Raw genomic sequence first — 21,575 nt, forward strand, 5'->3', positions numbered from 1 at the left:
ATAAAACTTGGGCTCGAGCAACCTATTTATAGGCCTAATTTTGGACCTAGCCCATAATTTCCAAGCCCATAATTCGTAGGCTCATACCCCTAACCTAATCCCTACCCCTATATAATAGTATCTAACACCTAAAATAAAGAGAGACCCTAAAAAAATTAGATCCGTCGTTTTGTCTTCTTCCGAAATCAAAGAAGACCAAGAAAATGACGCCTAAAATCGTTCTTCTTCATCGAGTGAATCAAGGAAAAAACTGAAGGTGCCGTTTTTGTTGACCTTGAGATCCGCCATTTTCTAAAGAGATAAAAAAAAACAAAAAAAAAAGATACAAACACAAAAAAAAGCTGAAATACAAAAAAAACGCTAAGGAAAAAAGCTAAAAAGAGAGCCAAAAAATACATCTAGACCTAAGAGACAAAACATATTCGGTGTAATTCTCAGAAAATACACGACCCCCCTCCCTTTGAGCCATCATCTTCTTCAGAAGCAAACAACCAGAGCAAAAACAAAAACAAAAAAAAAACCTAGGCTGTAGAACACAAAACGACCCCCTATCGATCCCCATTCCCATCATCGCTGCTCCTCCTTCTCTTCACCCTCACCTCGCCGGAAAACAACACCAGCCGCTGCTCATTCTCACAAGACCGTTCGAGCAGCAACACCCGTCCCCTCATCCTCACAAAACCAGTCATTTCCCTGAGCTCACTCCATCAGCTACTCGAACAAGCAGCGACCAAACGGACATGAACCAGCTGACCCTTATTCATCCTCTCCTTCAGCCTACAACATCTCGTCGTCGTCTCATGCCTAGACACAACACCGTTACAACAACCAAATTTTAATCCAAAAAATAGTGAAGTTTCTGCTTCTTCTCTTTGGTTCGATCTCGATTTTTTTAGTTTCAAATTCATAGATTCCATTTTGAAGCTCGTTTGGAAAGTTGTTTGGAGCCGAGATGTTGGAAGCGATTTGAAGTCGTTGTTCAGTTCCGTTTGAGATTCCGACGAGGTTCCGGCGCTGCTACATTTTCTGTTCGATTTCAGGTTCGTTAATCTTCCTTTGCGAGTAATTGAAAAGCCTTATTATGGCTTCTTCAGTTTTCCGCCCTTTCTTCCATTAAAATGTGAAAACAAAGTGGTTTATTGGCTATGTCGTTAGATCGATTCAAGATTATCTTAATAATTTGTTTACTGTGAATTCTCTATTTCAATTGGTCTCTTTTATTTCATTCTTACATAGCTAAATTGGCATCCAAAACATTAGATGATAATGATCTTGAGCTATGGGTCATTTGAGTGTTATAGTGCTCTGCGTCTTAAGAAGCTAATATAGTTAAATATTCTTTTGTTGAATATTGTTTTTATTGAATTTTTGTGAAACCAATTTCGGGGCCAGTGAGCGTTAACTTTGCTCAATGGTTGAATATTGTTTTGTTGGTTCGGTGTTTTGTGTGATATTGGTCACGCCATTTGATTGGAAAGATTTGTGTTGCTTTCATCCTATTGCTTTGATTTTTGTCATTTTGTGGCAAGTTTTGGTACTGCCCATATGTAGAGCTGTTTGATTCATTTTGGTTTGAGCCATCATAATAGTTTGCTAATATTTAAAGAGCTAGTTACAACTCCATATCTATAATTCACGATTACGATATTAAAAATGATGTTTGTAGTTGCTTTAGGTGCACTATTTTAAAAATTACCTTCCTAAACTTGGGTGCACATTTATGTGACCCAAATCAAAATCTAAATAATGTTAGATAAAGTATGTCGAGTACCGCGGGTGCATTTATCTGACGTGGTTCAAGACATATTTTAAATGACATTGCAATCTTCCTTAAAGATGATTAAAAGCAGCTAATGAGTTAAGATTGCATCATAGGCTAAAACATGTACTAAAATCAGATAATAGGCCAGTTATAACAATTGAGCAATCGTGCTAGAACCATGGAATCCGGGAATGCCTAACACCTTCTTCCGGGTTAACAAAATTTCTTACCCGGATTTATGTGTTCGTAGACCATAAATAAGGGTGAACTTCCTCGATTCAGGATTTTAAACCGGTGACTTGGACACCATAAATTATTCCAAGTGGAAACTCTGAATTTTTAAATAAATAGTCTCGTTTCGATTGTCACTTAAATTGGAAAAACTCCCTTATATCTTCCCTTGGGTGGTAAAAAGGAGGTGTGACAGCTCTGGCGACTCTGTTGAGGATCAGAACCCAGAATCTCTGGTTTAGGGTTCAAGAATTCGAGTTTAGAATAATTGTTATATTTGGCTTTATTTATTATTTGATTTTATTCACATGTTTGGGCCTAATGTGCTAAGTGCTGCTTTTTACCGCTTTGATATTTTCTGAACTGTTTATAAACTGTTACAAAACCCTTATCTTCTCATCTTCGGGGATATGCACACTAGCGTGACTCCCTATTCTGTTAGTGTCATACCTGGAATAAGAAAGAGTCTCGGACAAGTTACAAAGCCGGATGGCCTTTTGGTTCCCGGTACGTAGCCCCCTTCTCGGATCGAGTTCTCCGCTCGGGTACACAAGTCTAGAACAATATACCCAAGTTTTTAGCTTAGAATAACTCAGTCTCATGCCGGATCCCTAGTATGAACGTTTGTTTGTATCATGTGCATTTAATTTTGGGGACTCAACACAGGGGTTGGGTCTGTCTAGGACAGGTGCACCCAAATTAAAAGACCATCCTAATACATCTTACGTGCTACTTGTGTATCTGTCTATTTCGGCTTGCATATTGACTGGCTTCTAGAATAGGGAAAGAAAATGAAAAAAAATGAAATCAAAAAAAAAGATGAAAGAAAAAGAGTGAGAGGTAGGTATTTGAATTACCCTGAAATTCTGTTGAAATTTTGAAAAAAAAAAAGAAAAGAAAAGTCATTTCAAAATAAGTCATATTTTCTTTTGTTCCGTCAAAACGGACGAACTACGCGGGTCTGATTCTCACCGGATGTGAGATACATAGGCAAACCTCTTCGGTTCCGGCCCACCATATTCAAAAAAAATCCAAATATATTTTCCATTACTCGCTTCTTTAGAAAGTCTTTCTTTTAGACCTCAATTTTTTTAAAAAAAATAATACAAAAATATTTCCTTTTAATCTCTCTCAAAATCCAAAAATATTTGTTTAAAAATTCAAAAGAAAATTCAAGATTCAAAAAATATTTTCTCTTTTCTTTTGTAGTATTTCTTTCATAAATTCAGAGTAAAAGTCCAAAAATATTTCCTTTCTTCTTTAGAAGTTTTTCTTTCGAAATTTTCAAAGAAAAAAAAAAGAAAAAAGAAAAAGAAATTAAAATTCAAAAAAATATTTCTTTAAACGTCTTTCTTTTCAAAAATTCTTTTTTTTAAAAAAAACAAACAAATCGAAATCCAAAAATATTTTCTTTCTTCTTTGTAAGTATTTTATTCGAAAAAAAAAGAGTTAGTTTATTTCCTTTATTCCTGATCTTCTCGAACTACGCAAGATCTGATTTATGTTCCCACATGATACGTAGGCAACCCACATCAGGTTCGATCGAATGGTTTAAAAAAAGGGTAAATGAAAAAGAGAAAAAAAAAAAGAAAAACCAAAAAAAAAGAAAGGAAAGAAACAAGAAAAAAAGAGAAAAGAGAAAAAAGGAAAAAGAAAGAAAGAGTGTTTATTCTAACATGGTTGTTGTTTTGAAATAAAAGCTAGTCAAAGGTGGTCGGTTTGTTGGTTTGCAATGGCGAGTCACAAGAACAATCCAAGATCTCTCGGAAATAAAAGTATCTTCTCAACCAAGGGAATACGCACCATTGTTGTTGATCCAGGGTCACAAAAAGGCAAGTAGGCAAGTTGGCGGTGAAAAATTTAAAATGGAGGCAAATGTGGGGTTGACTTTACCAGATTTGAGCAATAGGACATGGGCTGCTCAGGATGATCGTCAAAATTTGAGTGTTGAATCCAAAGCAATTAAAATGGTTAAATGCCGTAGTAATGCTGATATGCGAATGTGTGGCTAAGATGTTGCTTAGTAACTCAAAAGTCACTCCTCTTTTAGCCATGGTAGCTTATTTTATCATTTTTTTCTTCTTCTTTTGTGTTATTGGACCCTGCTATCCTTTATTCAATAAAAATCAGTCAGTCATTTTGTGTCCATTTTGTGCATAGTTTTGTTCATGCTAGTTTTTGGTGACATGACATGTAGCAGGAATTTTTGGCCAGATCTTAGAAAACTTATTTAGTCTTGAATTGGATAAGTGAGAAAGAGACACTATTGAAGATGAATAGATACATGAAACAATTGGAAAAAAGCATGAGCCCAGTTTACATGGAACCAAAGCAGTCATGCTCATAGAAGTTAAGGATCTATTCTTTTTGAATCATTTTGAGAAGATCAGGCTTAAGGATGATCGGACGGGTTGAAATTTATTTAGCACTAAGAGATAGAAAGTGTTTTTCAAAAGATTGTCTATTCCAGACAACTTAAAATAGATTAGTTAGTGGCAAAATGCATCTTCTTCATCAAGACAAAATCCAAGAAAAGTCACCCGAATTGACAAGGGGCATTCACTGCAAGGAAAGTATTGCTCATACAGCTTTACACTGAAAAAGACCCAGAAAGCAACAGGTCCATAAATGTCGTGATTGTGAAAGATACTGTGTTTGGCGTTTTCGAGGTTGGGAGGCCCTTTTTCTGCTACCCAAATACTTTATATCCTTTGTCACCCCTTTGAACCTGTGTTATTTTATTTGACCACCCTCTTTTGGAATCAAGTTTAGAGTCAAAAGTCAAAAAAAATAATAAAAAAATAATAACAATAAAGGTCCATGCCCCAAGAATACAAACTGGGGCAGCTCTTTGAAAGTTCAAGTGAAAAAAGAAGAAGAAGAAGAAGAAGAAGAAGAAGAAGAAGAAGAAGAAGAAGAAGAAGAAGAAGAAGAAGAAGAAGAAGAAGAAGAAAAGAATTGTCATAAGTCTATGCCCTCAAAAAATAGAAGGTGGGGCAACTTGTTTTGAAAAAAAAAGAAAAAAAAGAAAAAAAGAAGAAAAGAAAACAAAAAACAACAGAAAGAAAAATGAAAAAAATTAGTTAGGTCAGATGTTTGAACTACGTTAGACCTGATTCCTTTAAAAAAGGATACGTAGGCATCCTCACGGTTCGGTCCAACCAAATAAGAATTCAGAAAAGAGGAAAAAAAATTCCCTGTATCTGAAACTAGGGCAAAGATTTTATTTTACTTTTGAAAGAGTCGATTCCAAGAGTTGTAAGTCTACACCCCCTTTATTTTGAGTCTACGTTGAGCTTTTATGCCACCCTTCTGTCCAACCCTATCCAAAAACTTTCAAATAAAGACCTCCTGATATGCCTTCAAGAATGCCAAGAGAAGCATGCAATGAGCAACGGCTGTCACGCGACATAGAACACGATCAAGTTGCTCGCACAAGGATGCAAAAGAAAAAGAAAAATAAAAGAAAATGAGAGAGTCTTACTAGTGAAAACCTTCACGGGCTCTGTAAGGCGATGGTAAGAAGTGATAAATAAATGAGAGAGACTTGTTGGTGAAAATCCCTCGAGGCACCACTAGTCGTGAGTCGTGTAGCTGATGTGAAGAATTGACACGAACAAGCCTGACTTCAAAGGTCATAAAAATGGTAAAAAGGAAGATTGGATTAATTTGGTAGATCAGTCGTTAAGTCCAAAATGCATGTCATGGTCATTAAGACTAGTTATTGAAAAAAACAAAAAAAACTTTTCCCCTGTCCTTCCCGACAGGGGCATTTTTTGTTAATACTGTTTCTTTGCATCAACGTGTCCTTCACTTTGAGTCAGTACTTGTCAAAACAAGTAAGAAAAGATTTCAAAGTCTGCTATCAACTTTTCAGTTGCATAAAGTAAATTTGGCCAGCACACTCAGTTGTTACAGTTAACATGCCTTGAGGATTCATGCAAAAGCTCCCCCCTCCAAGACTCTTGTCAGCTTACTTGGCGCAAGCAAAGATAACTTGTGATTCTCTTTGGTATACAAATTGCTCAAAAGTAGGAAGTCATTCAAGATATCGGAAAAGGTCATCTAAGCAAAGATCTTTAGTTGTGATAAGCTGATTGAGCTGCAAATACAAATGGTACTGGGTGAAACAATCAGAGTTGGTGCAGAACAAAAGTTTCTTGAGACCGACTGAGGCCGATCGAGCAAAAGCCAAGCTGCTCAAGACTCAAGGCCAAAAATCGACCACCATTTTCAAAACTGACAAATTTTTCTTTGTTGAAACAGGAACAAAGCAGTGCAAGGAAAGTGGTTAAAAAAAATGAAGAATAAAAAGAGAAGAAGAGAAAGGGAAGTTTCTCAAAACTTTGACTTTATTTGTTTTGCTATAATGCGTAAAATCTTGCCATTGATCTTCACATTTTTCCTCCTAGGATAAAAAGTCCTAGTCTGATGGATTTTGCGCCCAGTAGAAATCTTAGTCTGATGAATATTTCTCCTAAGATAAGAAATCTTAGTCTGATGAATTTTCTCCTAGGATAGAAATCTTAGTCTGATGAACTTTCTCCTAAGATAAGCAAACCTAGTCTAATGAATCTTTATCCTAGGATAAATGTCTTAGTCTGATGAATTTTCTCCTATGATAAAACCTAGTCCGATGAATTTTCTCCTGGGATAATAATTTTAAAAAAAAAAGACCTAGTCTGATAAATTTTCTCCTAGGATCGAAGTCTTAGTCCGATGAATCTTTCTCCTAAGATAGAAAACCTAGTCTGATGAATTTTCTCCTAGGATCGAAATCTTAGTCTGATGAATCTTTCTCCTAAGATAGAAGACCTAGTCTGATAAACTTTCTCCTAGGATAGAAATCTTAGTCTCATGAATCTTTCTCCTAAGATAACAAAAAGGGGGACCTAGTCTGATGAATTTTCTCCTAGGATCAAAATCTTAGTCTGATGAATTTTTCTCCTAAGATAGAAAACCTAGTCCGATGAATTTTCTCCTAGGATTATAATTTAAAAAAAGGGAAGTCTGAATTGAAAAAGAGAGGGGTCAATTTTTAGTTTTCTTGAAATCAGGGGTCCCGCCTGGAGAATAGGGTCAGTTTTTACTTTAGTCAAGCTTAGTTTATAGTTTTTCGCAAGCTCAATCACGTTTAGGAGACGCACATCCTAGTCGAGTCATTAATTTTACTCTCATCGTTGCATCCTTCATCAGCAACGCAGGTGATTTATAGTTTTGTTAACACTCACAGATGTTCCCAATATCAAACTGGGGCAGGAAAATTTCTTTTGTTTTGTTTGTTTTGTTGTAATCAGGCGCCCACCTGGAGAACAAGGGAAGACAACTCAAGTTTCAAGGGAAAGCAGTTTCGAAGGAAGACAACTCGAGTTTCAAGGGAAAGCAGTTTCGAGGGAAGACAACTCAAGTTTCAAGGGAAAGCAGTTTCGAAGGAAGACAGTTCAAGTTTCAAGGGAAAATGGTTCAAGGTGCAAGGGAAAACAATGTCAAGTAACAAGAGAAGACGGTTCAAGTTCAGCAATCAGGCTCTCACCTGAAAAAAAAGGGAATTCAATTCAAAATGCAATTCAGGTCAGCAACAAAAGAAGCTCGCGTCAAGAATGCAGGTCAGCAGTCCAAGATGATCAACAGAAGTTAGTCACAATCTAGAATAAAAAGAAAAAAAAGAAAGACAAGAAGTGAATCCAAATGCAGATGTTTATGAAAGATGTGAGCTGCTCAAGACAAGGCTGAGGTCACAAGCTCTGTATGTCCCGTCTTGGTTTGAAAAGCTGAAGAAGATTGAACCAACACCTGCAGCTAACAGGCATCAAGATTCAGATCAGGGTCTGCATGAAGAACCAACCAAGACTCAAGATCAAGATTCAGAAGACTCATAGATAGGAATCTTATAACTCGCAGCTGATAGGCTTAGTCAGTCTTTTTCATTTTTCATTTTGATGTAATAACAGGACCGGGGACTAGAACCTTGACGACACCTCAATCGGCTCTCCACCTCGGCATACTCCATCATCTCACTCACTTCTGAACTACATGTGACCTGATTCCTTTATAGCCAAGGATATGTAGGCAGCTCAGATACCAAGGCTTGGTCACATTTCCCTTTTTTCTTAGTTTTGGTCTCCTTAAACAAGGGTCGGGTCAAAAAACCTGTCTAGTCTTTCTTTGTCCGAAAACTCTTCGCGTTTCCAGTTAAAGAGGGGCAGTTGTAGACATGTGATTTTTGACCCTCCCCAATTTTTTTTATATTTTAGCACGTAAATATTTAATTTAGGCCTAATATAGCTATTTCAACTAATTTTTACTCTTTTATTTATTTTATTACAAGAAAATAAAAATTACAAAAAAGAAATAGTTTCATTAATGTTTTGTAATCATTTTAATCTTGAAAAATACCAAAAATAGTTTTATTTTAACGGCCAGTCTTATTTTAATGGTTATTTTACTTAAGTAGGATTAATTAATAAATGAGATCATATTTTTAGGCTTGTTCGCGGAGAAAGAATAAAACTTGGGTTCGAGCAACCCATTTTTAAGCCTAATTTTGGACCTAGCCCATAATTCCTAGGCCCATACCCCTAACCTAATCCCTACCCCTATATAATAGTATCTAACACCTAAAATAAAGAGAGCCCTAAAAAAATTAGATCTGCCGTTTTGTCTTCTTCCAAAATCAAAGAAGACCAAGAAAATGACGCATAAAATCGTTCTTCTTCATCGAGTGAATCAAGGAAAAAGCTGAAGGCACTGTTTTTGTTGACCGTGAGATCCGTCATTTTCTAAAGAGATAAAAAAAAAAGCAAAAAAGATACAAACACAAAAAGAGCTGAAATACAAAAAAAACGCTAAGGAAAAAAGCTGAAAAGAGAGCCAAAAAATACACCTAGACCTAAGAGACAAAATAGATTCGCCGCAATTCTCAGAAAATACACGACCCCCTCCCTTTGAGCCATCATCTTCTTCAGAATCAAACAACCAGAGGAAAAAAAAACCCTAGGTTGTAGAACACAAAACGACCCCCCATCGATCCCAATTCCCATCGTCGCTGCTCCTCCTCCTCCTCTTCACCCTTACCTCACCAGAAAACAACACCAGCCATTGCTCATCCTCACAAGAACGTTCGAGCAGCGACACCCGTACCCTCATCCTCACAAAGCTAGTCATTTCCCTGAGCTCACTCCATCAGCTACTCGAACAAGCAGCGACCAAACGGACACGAACCAGCTGACCCTTATTCATCCTCTCCTTCAGCCTACAACACCCCGTCATCGTCTCACGCCCAGACACGACACTGTTACAACAACCAGATTTTAATCCAAAAAACAGAGAAGTTTCTGCTTCTTCTCTTTGGTTCGATCTCGATTTTTTTTAGTTTCAAATTCATAGATTCCATTTTGAAGCTCGTTTGGAGAGTTGTTTGGATCCGAGATGTTGGAAGTGATTTGAAGTCGTTGTTCAGTTCTGTTTGAGATTCCGACGAGGTTCCAGCGCTGCTGCATTTTCTGTTCGATTTTAGGTTCATTAATCTTCCTTTGTGAGTAATTCAAAAGCCTTATTATGGCTTCTTTAGTTTTCCGCCCTTTCTTCCATTAAAATGTGAAAACAGAGTGGTTTATTGGCTATGTCGTTAGATCGATTCAAGAGTATCTTAATAATTTGTTTACTGTAAATTCTCTGTTTTAGTTGGTCTCTTTTATTTCATTCTTACATAGCTAAATTGGCATCCAAAACATTAGATGATAACGATCTTGAACTATGGGTCATTTGAGTGTTATAGTGCTCTGCGTCTTAAGAAGCTAATATAGTTAAATATTGTTTTGTTGAATATTGTTTTTATTGAATTTTTGTGAAACCAATTTCGGGGCCAGTAAGCGTTAACTTTTCTCAATAGTTGAATATTGTTTTGTTGGTTCGGTGTTTTGTGTGATATTGGTCACGCCATTTGATTGGCAAGATTTGTGTTGCTTTCATCCTGTTGCTTTGATTTTTGTCATATTGTGGCAAGTTTTGGTACTGGCCATATCTAGAGCAGTTTGATTCATTTTGTTTTGAGCCATCATAATAGTCTGCTAATATTTAAAGAGCTAGTTACAACTCCATATCTATAATTCACGATTACGATATTAAAAATGATGTTTGTAGTTGCTTTAGGTGCGCTAATTTAAAAATTACCTTCCTAAACTCGGATGCGCATTTATCTGACCCAAATTAAAATCTCAACAATGTTAGATAAAATATATTGAGTACCGCGGGTGCATTTATGTGACGTGGTTTAAGACGTATTTTTAATGACATTACAATCTTCCTTAAAGATGATTAAAAGCGACTAATGAGTTAAGACTGCATCATAGGCTAAAACATGTACTAAAATCAGATGATAGTCCAATTATAATAGTTGAGCGACCGTGCTAGAATCACGAAATCCGGGAATGCCTAACACCTTCTCCCAGGTTAACAGAATTCCTTATCCGAATTTCTGTGTTCGCAGACCATAAATAAGGGTCAACTTCCTCGATTTGAGATTTTAAACCGGTGACTTGGACACCATATATTATTCCAAGTGGCGACTCTGAATTTTTAAATAAATAGTCTTGTTTCGATTGTCACTTAAATTGAAAAAACTCCCTTATACTTGCCCTTGGGTGGTAAAAAGGAGGTGTGACAGCTGTATATGAGTGACTGTGAGGTTTCTCGAGGGGCTGTGTGTGATTCATGTTTTGCCCGAGGGGCTATTTATTTATTATCATTTTTTACCCACTGTTTCATCACTTTGTTTGAAAACTGTAGAAAGATGTTTTAAACGATTTTACTGAAACTGGATTTAAACGAGCTGAGTTGATTCAAACCCTGATTTTAAAAGCCTGTTGTATTCTACTAAGATTTCATGATATGAACTGTATATGTTTTATTGCTTGTCACTACTGCTCAGTCTTTATTTACTTTGGTTACTTACTGAGTTGGCGCACTCACGTTACTCCCTGCACCTTGTGTGCAGACCCAGGTATTTCTGGACCTGGTAGCGGGTGTTGATTATTCGGTGGTAGATCCATCGGAGTTAGCAAGGTAGCTGTCTAGTGATCGCAACCCTGCTTTACTCCTTCTTTATCTTCTTTTAGTTGTATTCAGTTATTTCCGAGCTATGTTAGTCTTGATATTGTAAAACGGTTGTAGTAGATGCCCATGACTAGTGACACCCCGATGTCAGACTTTCTTTTTCGCACTTTTGTTTTCAATTTACACTCATTTTGAAGTTTCTATATTAAATAACTTTGGAAATTATCTTGAAAATGAAAATCTCGTTTTGTCTTGGTAATGTGTCGGCTTGCCTAGTACCACGATAGGCATCATCTTTCGCGCCCCCTTTTTCTAGCAAAATCGGGTTTCGACATTTTTGGGACAGCTCCTTTCTGTGAGGGTAGGGAATTGGATTTTGAAAGAGTCGCCACCTAACGGATTAAGGTGCGTTAGGGCACCTAGATCAATTAACTCATATAACAAGTTTGCATCACTAGAGATCGGGTAAGTGCTCGAAGTTACCTTGAGGGGAAGGTGTTAGGAACCCCATGAGGTCCACAACTGTGGGTCCCAACTGAACTTAAATTAAGCGAATTGGTCTTAAAAGGGAAGAAAACAATTTAGACAAATACAATATTCAATTTATTTTAAATAGGGGTATAGGGGTGGTCCTAAGTTTTTTAGCCTATAGGATCATTCCATGCAATGCTTTGCAACTCCCTCAAGTTGGGGTTTTACTCATAGCATTAGCGCATGGGCTATCATTTCCTTTACTACCCAATTACTATGTTCAAGTTGTTACTTAAGCGTACTAATTGATTCTAAACCATATCCTATGGGTGCACTATCTATCCCTTACCTATAGTCCTGAAGGTATTAGGACCTCTATTTGGGATGGTTCTAGAACAACCTATGTTACCTAAAAATACGAAATCAAGGTGACACACAAAAAGAAAATAGGACTTTCAAAATAATAGCAAGTATAGGCTCATATTAACCTCCGCACATAAGCAACAAAAGCACGCATTTGAACCAGCAAACTTATTAATTTAAAATCCTATACGCATGATATCTATGTGAGAAAACAGGGTGTAAAGGCAGTTTTATTAAGGTGAGCATTAAGACCTATTTGTTTGCCTACTGATTTTATTCAGCATGAATCTAGGCACCTCAGGCAGAAATGTATCACAACTTTAAACCCAGAATCATTAATAAGTTCCATGGATCTGTTGCCTAAGTGATTTACAAGAGGGCTTGAATTCAGAGTAGACTAATAGGATCCTATAGGCATGATTTCTACAAGTTTGTCAACTACAGACCTATAGGCATGATTTCTAAGTGTGACACTGATTTTGACTCATAAAGGCAGTTTTATTCCCTTTAAATCCTATAGGCATGCTTTCTAATTGCTGAATTGATTTAAAACCCTATAGGCATGATTTCTAATTGCTGCCGCGCCCCTTTTTCCTCGCGAAATCGGGTTTATGACATTTTGGTTGGGACAACTCTTTCCTTTTAGGAAGGGCGTTTGCATTTTTGAAGAGTCGCCACCTAACGATTTAAGGTGCGTTAGGGCACCTATAGGGTTCATTTATAACTACGTTTGGTAACCAGAGAAAGGATAAGGACTTGAAATTATCCTAAGGGGAAGGTATTGGGCACCCCTCAGGATCCACTAGTGTGGTTCCCGGCCAAACAGGTTTTTGTGAATTTGTACAATTAGCAAATAAACAAGTATGACTCAAATAGTAGGGGATTTAAGTTTAAATACACAAGTGTTTAGAAAAAAAACAATTAATGAAAAGTAAGATTTTGAAAAAAATTACAATTTAAGCATATTTGGGAATGTAAGGGGGGTATCATAGGTTTGTTTATAATATGGATCACGTCAATGCAATACCCGGTATGACACTCCTCAAAGAGGGGCTACACGTGGTACTAACGCACCGGTCATCATATTCATATCTACCCTTTCTCGCCCCGTGAAGGTAATTAAAGTGAGGGTTGGTCTCGACCCCTATTGCATGCTGTTACCCGTCCATTTCTATCAGTCCTGGAGGAATTTAGGACTCCTATCCTATAAAAAGGGGGTTATAGGCAGACCCTCAAGTTTAAAGGTAAAATACTAAGGCGACATATAATAAACAAGTAGGACTTCAATTAAGGGGAGCATGGAAGACAAATGAAAGGCTCAGATATACCTCCACACATAGTACACATAAACAACATGACTCATACACAATTAAGGTCTAAATTCAGATCCTAAGCATGGTATCTAAGTGATAACAATAGAGTCAGATTTATTACATAACTCAGAGAGGAAGTTCTAATCAGACTTGTCTACTGATTTAAACATGCTGACAGTTAAACATTAATCACAAAGACGGTTCTGGTTTTATTTTAAAGTTTATTACCTAAGGCTTGCCTACGTGTAAAATAATATGCAGCAGTTACCAGAATTATTAAAACAGTTCAGAAGTTACTTTACCTAAAGCATGCTTTTCTAAATATTGCAAAGACATGCAGGGATTGTGACCAGTTTCACTTAAACAGGATAGTCAAACATGAGACTATTTTATGTCCTTTTCATGCATTAGTAGTTTAGCTAGGTGTGACTGAGCGAGTGTGAACGAGATCCTAAAATAGGGTATCTAACATGCACATATGAAACTGCAAAATGATTTTAGGATATGCAGAATTCCTATAGCATGATTTCTAAATGTGCAAAGAGTTACAACATGATTTCAAGATGTGCAGGAGCAACAGTTTTATATTGATGATGTTACTTGGCCTAAAGAAGGATTTCTAAGTGGTAAAATAATATTAAATAAGATACTAAAATAGTAAACGTAGGAACATGGTATCTAATGCATGGCATGCTTTGAATGTGTTGGTTTTATACATGGATTCTAATGCGCATATAGGAAATGTAAACCTAAGGCATGGTTTCTACCCATTGATGTTGATAACATATATAACTACACTCCCCTTTTCACTAGCTAACCTCAATATTTGTTTACAACAGATTATTATAGACAACATTGAAATGAATTACATAAGAAAAGAAAATAAGAAGTTACACTATAGAGAGCCTGAAAGCAGGCCCAGATTTCCAGATCCTCAAATGCCAAGATTGTTTTATAGACTTTCTCATATCTGGGTGTGTTACAGTTCCCTAAGGACCTCAAGGGATCCCGGGCACTGCTCTCACCCAGATTTCATAGCCAAGACAGAGTAAGTGCAGTGTGGATAGGCCAGCTTTCATGTGTCCAAGTTCATAGGGAGCTCAAGGGTCCCAAGGCAAGGCTCACACAAAAGGGGCAGAACTTAGTGGTCTAAGAGTAGAGTGAGAGTGCTTGACATAGTTTTGAAAAGATTTAAGTAGGAGAATAATTTAAAAAAAAAGACTTGTTTGAGATAGTTTTATAAAACAAAGGGGGGGGGGGAGTTGTTCAATAGGACAGTTTTGAAAAGAGAGTAGAGTAACAATTAATAGTCCAAACACAACACCCAAAATAGGTTCACACATAACCAAGGAACATAGGACCAAGGCAAGTTCAGCAACCACAAGTAGAGGTAGTGGGATTTTGGGACACTTAAGTAAACACACAGTTGCAGGAGCACTTAAGTATAGAATCAACAATATGCTAAGGGGTTGGAGAACTTCAGATTTAACACAGAATCATGTAACTTAAGGATAGACAACTATTTTACATAGAGAGGTTCATGCCAGAAATCAGAGAAACGTAAGTACAGAAAGGCCTCATCGGGGCATATTAGGAGGGGGATAACATTTTATAAACATGATGAGTCTAAGGGAGGGGATACATTTAGAAGCATGCTGATGAGGTGATGAAGCAAACATATTAACTACAAGTTGAACAACAGAACCAAGAATGCTAGAATAAGATGAAAAGAAACATGTTGTTTTGAAACTTGAATAGAAATCAAAACATACCAGTAATGAAAATAGTAAACACAAAGTGAGGGGCAAGAGAATAGAGTAATCATCCTTGGCTTGCAGCCGGCTGACTTAAAACAATAGTGAGTAACCAGAGAAAAGAGAGCAGAACAATGTTTTTCTTTTGTGTAAGAGAGAGTTTTTGAACTTAATGAGTTCGTGTGTGTAATGAAAAGAGAATAGGGTATATATAATAGTTTGAAAGTTAGGTCAATAAGGCAAGAATCAATTGTACATCATTATAGAACTACAAAATCAATTAAGAATAAAAAATCAGCCAAGTCTCCTTTAATTAACGGAGTAATTTACCAATGGTAAAGACAAATGAGGAAGAGATCACATAAGACTAGAACATAGCACATAAAGAAATATTTTGAGGCGTAGTAAGTATAGAACAAGTAATTAGGCTAGGTTCAGAAAATCTAATTAAGGAAAGTACTTAAGAACCAATTGACAGCATAATCGACTAAAAATAAGGCAAGAAAATATCTTAGAGGTTGAAAAATCAATAAGGAAATCATCACAGAAGATTAGTGAAGATCATCAATTACAGAAAATTACGGATTCAAATAGGAGTAGTAATGATTAAGGGGAATTAACACAAATTGCTGTAAATAAATGAAATATTCACAGTATAGGCAAGAAGGAACAAAATCATAAACCCTAATAAGCATAGTCAAGTAAAAATCACATAAAGTCAGGAATTCAGCTAGAAAAATAGTACTGACTAGAGGAATTAGCACAAATCTCTTTTAATAAATAGAATAAACGTAGTATAGGCGGAAGAAGCAAAACCAGAAACCCTAGTGAGCATAATAGGGTAAGAATCATAGAAACATAGAACATATTCATGAATAATGGACATGCGAGCAAATTAAATGAATAAATAAGCAAGGACAGTTCTCAGAACCCAGGATTAAGACCAAAATAGTTAGGTTTTCAACATGATAAATCAGATAAAAGGGAAAAACTTAAAGAACGGTTTAAATATAGTACGAATCATAGAATAATACCAAAAAACCTAGAGGGAAAGTCGTTTTGAAAAGGGGTTAAGAAACCCTAGTTTGAAGATGAAAAGACGTTTTTTTTTGAAAAAATCGGAGAGATTCTTAAGAAAACAGTAAAGATAACTCAGAAAACTCTTAGAGCTGTTACAGATCTAAGAAGTCAAGAGATAAAATTAGGGTTTGAGAGAGAGATAACCTAGATATGGAGATATTCCGGCTTAGAAGCCATGGATCTAGCTGGAAAAAAAAGATCTTACTCTGACAGCCATGGACGGCCTAAGAATGGCGTAGAAACCATGGGAGGTGAGTGAACCATCTTCTGGTTCCCTTGAGGGCTTTAAGGTAGCAAGAATCCGTCATGTGAGGGGCCATGGAGGCTAGGGGTGGTGGTGGAACCACCATTGATACCGGCGAGCCAACGACCGGCGGATAGGAGCCATGGTTATGCAGAGAGCTTGAGAGAGAATGAGAGAGTGTAACGGCGGAGTGAAGAGAGGAAATGAGAGGATGTGAATAAGGGTTTGGGGGGGGTTGTGTTTAGGTTAATTATGGTATGGGGGATCCGGGCCGTTGATTAGAATTGATCAACGGTCCAGATTGGACCTGGGATTGGGTCGGGTAGGATTTAGGTTTGGGCCTGGGGTATTGGGCTATTTTAATTGGGTTTGGGGCTGGTTTGATTTAGGCTAGAAATGAAATGCAATAGGCTATTAGTTAAATACCGAATTAAATTAAATAAAACAATTTATAAAAATAGTTGATAATCATACCAAATGAATTTCATGCATAGAAAATAGTTAAAAAATGATTACTTAGTATTTAAAAATACAAACGCTTAATTTCCCGTCAAAAAATAGTATAAAATCATATGATTGGGCTATAATTGTAAAGTTATTGCAATTATAGCCAAAAGATGCCAATTTGGCTAATTATGAAATAATTTGGTTTAAATAGGTCCATGATTAATATATTTAATCAAGAGATGCTTTTGAAATTATTTGTAATGCCATTTTGTAATTATTTATTGGCAATAAAATGTTAGATAAATTAATAAAAATATAGAAAAATTATAGAAAAAACTAATTCCTATTAATGCATGATTTTGCCGGTATATATGCAATTTTAAAATATTTTGGGGGAAAATTGGGTATCAACAACTACCCTTCTTTACCCGGGAAGGATGAAAGAGTTTTCAGGTAAAGAAATGATGGCCAATTTTGACCGAGTAAAATAGTTCGAGAGGTTAGGCCGCACCCTGGCTTCTGAGTTGCCTACATATCCCTGGTTTCACAGGAATTAGGCCATATGTAGTTCTGGGTCCATCGGCAGGGTATACCGATGAAGTCATTTCAAGAACGGACGCAACATCTAGGGCTGGGTGAGTGAATGGTTTACGGGAATGGTTAGGTTTGGTTTGGCTAAGGGAACTGGAGTGGGATCGATCCTGCTGGGATAACTGTTGCTCGTCGGCTTACTTGAAAATAGAGGCAATACAAGCGTATACTGTGCATAAATCTAAACATGATGCAAACTCCCGTCGGACCATGAATGTTGTCTTTGGACGGTTAGAAATGGCATCCTCAGACCATGATGTCCTGGGCCATGGGTTGTTTGATGCAGGATTCGCAGGCCATGAAATGATGTTCTCGGGCTATGAGGATGGTGCCTTCAAACCATGACGCCTTTGAATAATGATATGCAAAAGATTGAAAGAGATCCTCCGTCCATGACATGGTGTTCTCGGGCTATGAAGATTGTGCCTCCGAACGATGACGCCTTTGGATAAGTTGGCGATATTTCTGCCCATGAAGGATGCAGTAGTATGATGCAGACAAGACAGAGCTCAGTCTTGCGAATTGAAGGGTAGATCTTAGCCCTTAAGAGAAGCGAGATAAATAGTGCTTGGGATAGCGCTTAGTTTCGAAGAAAATTGGACGCAGAGCTTAGCCTCAAAAGGCAGGAAAGTAGCCTTATGCAAAGATGCAAATGCAGGTGGAGGTAGAGCTTAACCTCGAAAGGCAGAATGGTAGCCTTATGCAGATTGGAAGGTAGAATAGTAGCCTTATGCAATGCAAATGCAGATGGAGGTAGAGCTTAACCTCAAAAGTCAGAATGGTAGCCTTATGCAAATTGGAAAGCAGAATAGTAGCCTTATGCAATGCAAATGTAAATGAAGGTAGAGCTTAACCTCGGAAGGCAGAATGTTAGCCTTATGCAGACTGGAAGGAAGAATAGTAGCCTTATGCAATGCAAATGCAGATGGATATAGCGTTTAGTCACAGAAGGCAGAATGGTAGTCTTATGCAAATTGGAAGGCAGAATAGTAGCCTTATGCAATACAAATACAGATGGAGGTAGAGCTTAACCTCGGAAGGCAAAATAGTAGTCTTATGCAAATTGGAAGGCAGAATAGTAGCCTTATGCAATGCAAATACAGATGGAGATAATGTTCAGTCTCGGAAGGCAGAATGGTAGCCTTATGCAAGAAATAAGATAACAAATGACAGTAGAGTTTTCTTAGTTGATAGCAGATTGCGGCGTTGCGATTACTGGGAGCATTGTGACATACAAAACATCACTGGTGTATGCTGATAGAAAATGTTGGCAAGTGCAACGATTCTGAGAATCGTATTCTTGAACAATGTTTGTTCCATGGGCGTACAATATGTTTAATGATTTCGCAATCCTAGTGCCTGCATTCAAAGAAAAATCGTGAGTTTTGTAAGGGGGGAGGTTAGTTCGTATCCCCGCTGGCATTGCTTGACTCGTTCGACTTTGATCTGGTGATACCGTTTGTATCATTGGGGTAGCATTTCTAAACAAAGCAGTCTCAATAAACATGTGTGATTTTGTAAAAATATAACATAAATGTATAACTAAAAATAGCTTTTGGATGAACCGACGACTGTGACTTAGTTCAAGAAATTGCAACCTCTCCCGCTTTGAAATTTTAGGGTCCTCCTCAAAATTCTGCCCCAATTTGATGGGTTAACGTTCTGACTGTTGCTTGTGCGGCGATCGGCTGAAATTACTCGGAATTTTGAGGGTCCTCCTCAAAATTCTGCCCCAGTTTCCAATTGCGGGGGGGGGGGGGGAAATGAAATTTTATTGAATTGTGACCGAACCCATAGGGCTACCTACGTATCCCCTCTTAAATGGGAATCAGGTCAAGCATAGTTCAATTTACATCATATAAGGAAAGCATAAAGATTACACATAGTAACGCTTGGCTACATCTGAATTGATTGGCTTTGGCCAGACTTCTCTATCCATTTCTGCAAGGATGAGGGCTCCTCCTATCAAAACCCGGTGAACCATGTATGGACCCTGCCAGTTAGGAGAGAACTTCCCTTTGGCTTCATCTTGATGCAGAAAATTTTTCTGTAACACCAGCAGCCCCGGTGTGAACTGTCCTGGCTTGACTCTTTTGTTGAAGCTGTGGACATTCTGTTTTGGTAGAGTTGACCATGGTAGATTGCATTCATTCTCTTTCTGTCTATAAGGGCTAGTTGCTCATAACGACTTTTTACCCACTCTACTTCGTCGAGCTTAACTTCTTGTATGATCCTCAGGGAAGGAATTTCTACCTCAGCGGGAATGACAACCTCTGTACCGTAAACCAACATATAAGGGGTTGCCCCGGTTGATGTGCGGACTGTGGTGAGATACCCCAATAGAGAAAATGATAACATCTCGCGCCACTATCTGTGATTATTTATCATCTTCCTCAATATCTTCTTGATATTATTGTTGGCGGCTTCTACTGCTCCATTCATCTGAGGTCTGTAGGCTGTGGAATTCTTGTGTTTAACCTTGAAAGTTTCACACATAGCTTTCATCAAGTTGTTGTTAAAGTTGGAGACATTATCAGTAATGATTGACTTTGGAATACTGAGTCGACAAACAATGCAGTCGCGGACAAAGTCTTCCACGACTTTCTTAGTCACTACTTTGTAAGAAGCTGTTTCAACCCATTTGGTGAAATAGTCGATGGCTACTAGGATAAACCTGTGTCCGTTTGAAGCAGCATGCTCTATTGGTCCAATAATGTCCATTCCCCAGGCGGCGAACAACCACGGTGAGCTTGTTGCATTAAGCTCTCTTGGAGGTACCTTTATCATGTCTGCATGTATGTGACAATGGTGACATTTCCGGACATACTGGATGCAGTCCATTTCCATAGTCATCCAAAAGTAACCAGCCTAGAGTATCTTCTTTGCTAAGACAAAACTGTTCATATGTGGACCGCATGTCCCAGCATGAATTTCCTCTAGTAGCCTGGATGCTTCCTTTGCGTCGGCACATCTTAATAATCCTAAATTGGGAGTCCTCCTATACAGGATTCCTCCGCTATGAAAGAAGTTGTTGGACAATCTCTAATGTGTGCATTTCTGAGTAGGATTTGCAAGCTCCGAGTACTCTCCTTTTGCCAAATATTCCTTGATATGATGAAACCAAGGCTTTCCATCTGCTTCTTCTTCAACATGGGCATAGTAAACTGGATGATTATGGATTTTCACCAAAATGGGATCAATGAAATTCTTGTCGGTATGTTGTATCATAGATGATAAGGTAGCCAATACATCGACGAACTCATTCTGGATTCTAGGAATATGCCGAAATTCCGTCTTTGTGAACGTCTTTCTCAATTCCTGTACTTGATGCAGATACGGGAGTATCTTGGAGTTCTTGGTTGCCCATTCTCCTCGTACCTGATGTATAAGTAAGTCTGAATCTCCAATCACTAGCAGCTCTTGAACGTTCATGTCAATGGCCATTTTGAGTCCTAAGATGCAGGCTTCATACTCGGCCATATTGTTGGTGTAGGGGAACCTGAGTTTGGCAGACACCGGATAATGCTGACCGGTTTTTGATATTAGGACTGCTCCTATGCCAAATCCTTTGAAGTTTGCTGCTCCATCGAAGAACATTCTCCAACTGTCATAGGATTCCGCAATGTCTTCTCTTATGAATGATACCTCTTCATCAAGAAAATACGTTTTCAGGGGTTTGTATCCTCCATCCACAGGGTTTTCAGTAAGGTGGCCTGACAGTGCCTGTCCCTTGACCGCTTTATGAGTTACGTAAACAATGTCGAACTCACTCAACAAGATTTTCCACTTGGCTAGCTTGCCGGTGGGCATGGGATTCTGAAAGATATACTTCGAGGGATCCATTCTCGATATGAGATATGTAGTATAGGCGCAGAATTAATGTCTCAGCTTCTGAGCTACCCAAGTCAAAGCACAACAGGTGTGTTCCAATAGAGAATACCGGGCCTCGTACGGGGTGAACTTCTTACTGAGATAATAAATGGCTTGCTCCTTCCTCCCTGTTTCATCGTGCTGCCCCAGAATGCAGCCGAAAGCTCCATCTAACACTACAAGGTAGAGTAATAAGGGTCTACCTGGCTCGGGCGGGACTAAGACTGGTAGTGTTGACAGGTACTGCTTGATTTTGTCGAAGGCCTTTTGGCAGTCATCGGTCCATTTGGTGGTGGCGTCCTTCTTTAGCATCTTAAAGATTGGCTCATAGATAACTGTAGACTGTGCTATGAATCGGTTGATGTAGTTAAGCCTTCCCAAGAAACTCATCACAT

General features: G+C 37.9%; 1 protein-coding gene across 1 annotated transcript; it reads right to left on the reverse strand.

Annotated features, from left to right (window-relative positions):
* Positions 1–210: 210 nt before the first annotated feature.
* LOC138879230 (uncharacterized) lies at positions 211–20,157 on the reverse strand. Its single transcript, XM_070158830.1, has 2 exons — positions 19,789–20,157; positions 211–291 (listed from the first exon to the last, which is right to left on the reverse strand). Exons 1-2 carry the CDS (start codon positions 20,155–20,157, stop codon positions 211–213), a joined length of 450 nt encoding a protein of 149 aa, XP_070014931.1.
* Positions 20,158–21,575: the final 1,418 nt, after the last annotated feature.

The sequence above is a fragment of the Nicotiana sylvestris genome, chromosome 10 (genome assembly GCF_000393655.2).
Source record: "Nicotiana sylvestris chromosome 10, ASM39365v2, whole genome shotgun sequence".
Taxonomy (NCBI): domain Eukaryota; kingdom Viridiplantae; phylum Streptophyta; class Magnoliopsida; order Solanales; family Solanaceae; genus Nicotiana; species Nicotiana sylvestris.

Coding starts and splice junctions, on each gene's coding strand:
- LOC138879230 (XM_070158830.1), bottom strand. CDS start 20,157: ATGGAAATGGACTGCATCCAGTATGTCCGGAAATGTCACCATTGTCAC. Junction 292..19,788: donor CTATGTGTGAAACTTTCAAG/GTTAAACACAAG, acceptor TTATCTCTTTAG/AAAATGGCGGATCTCAAGGT.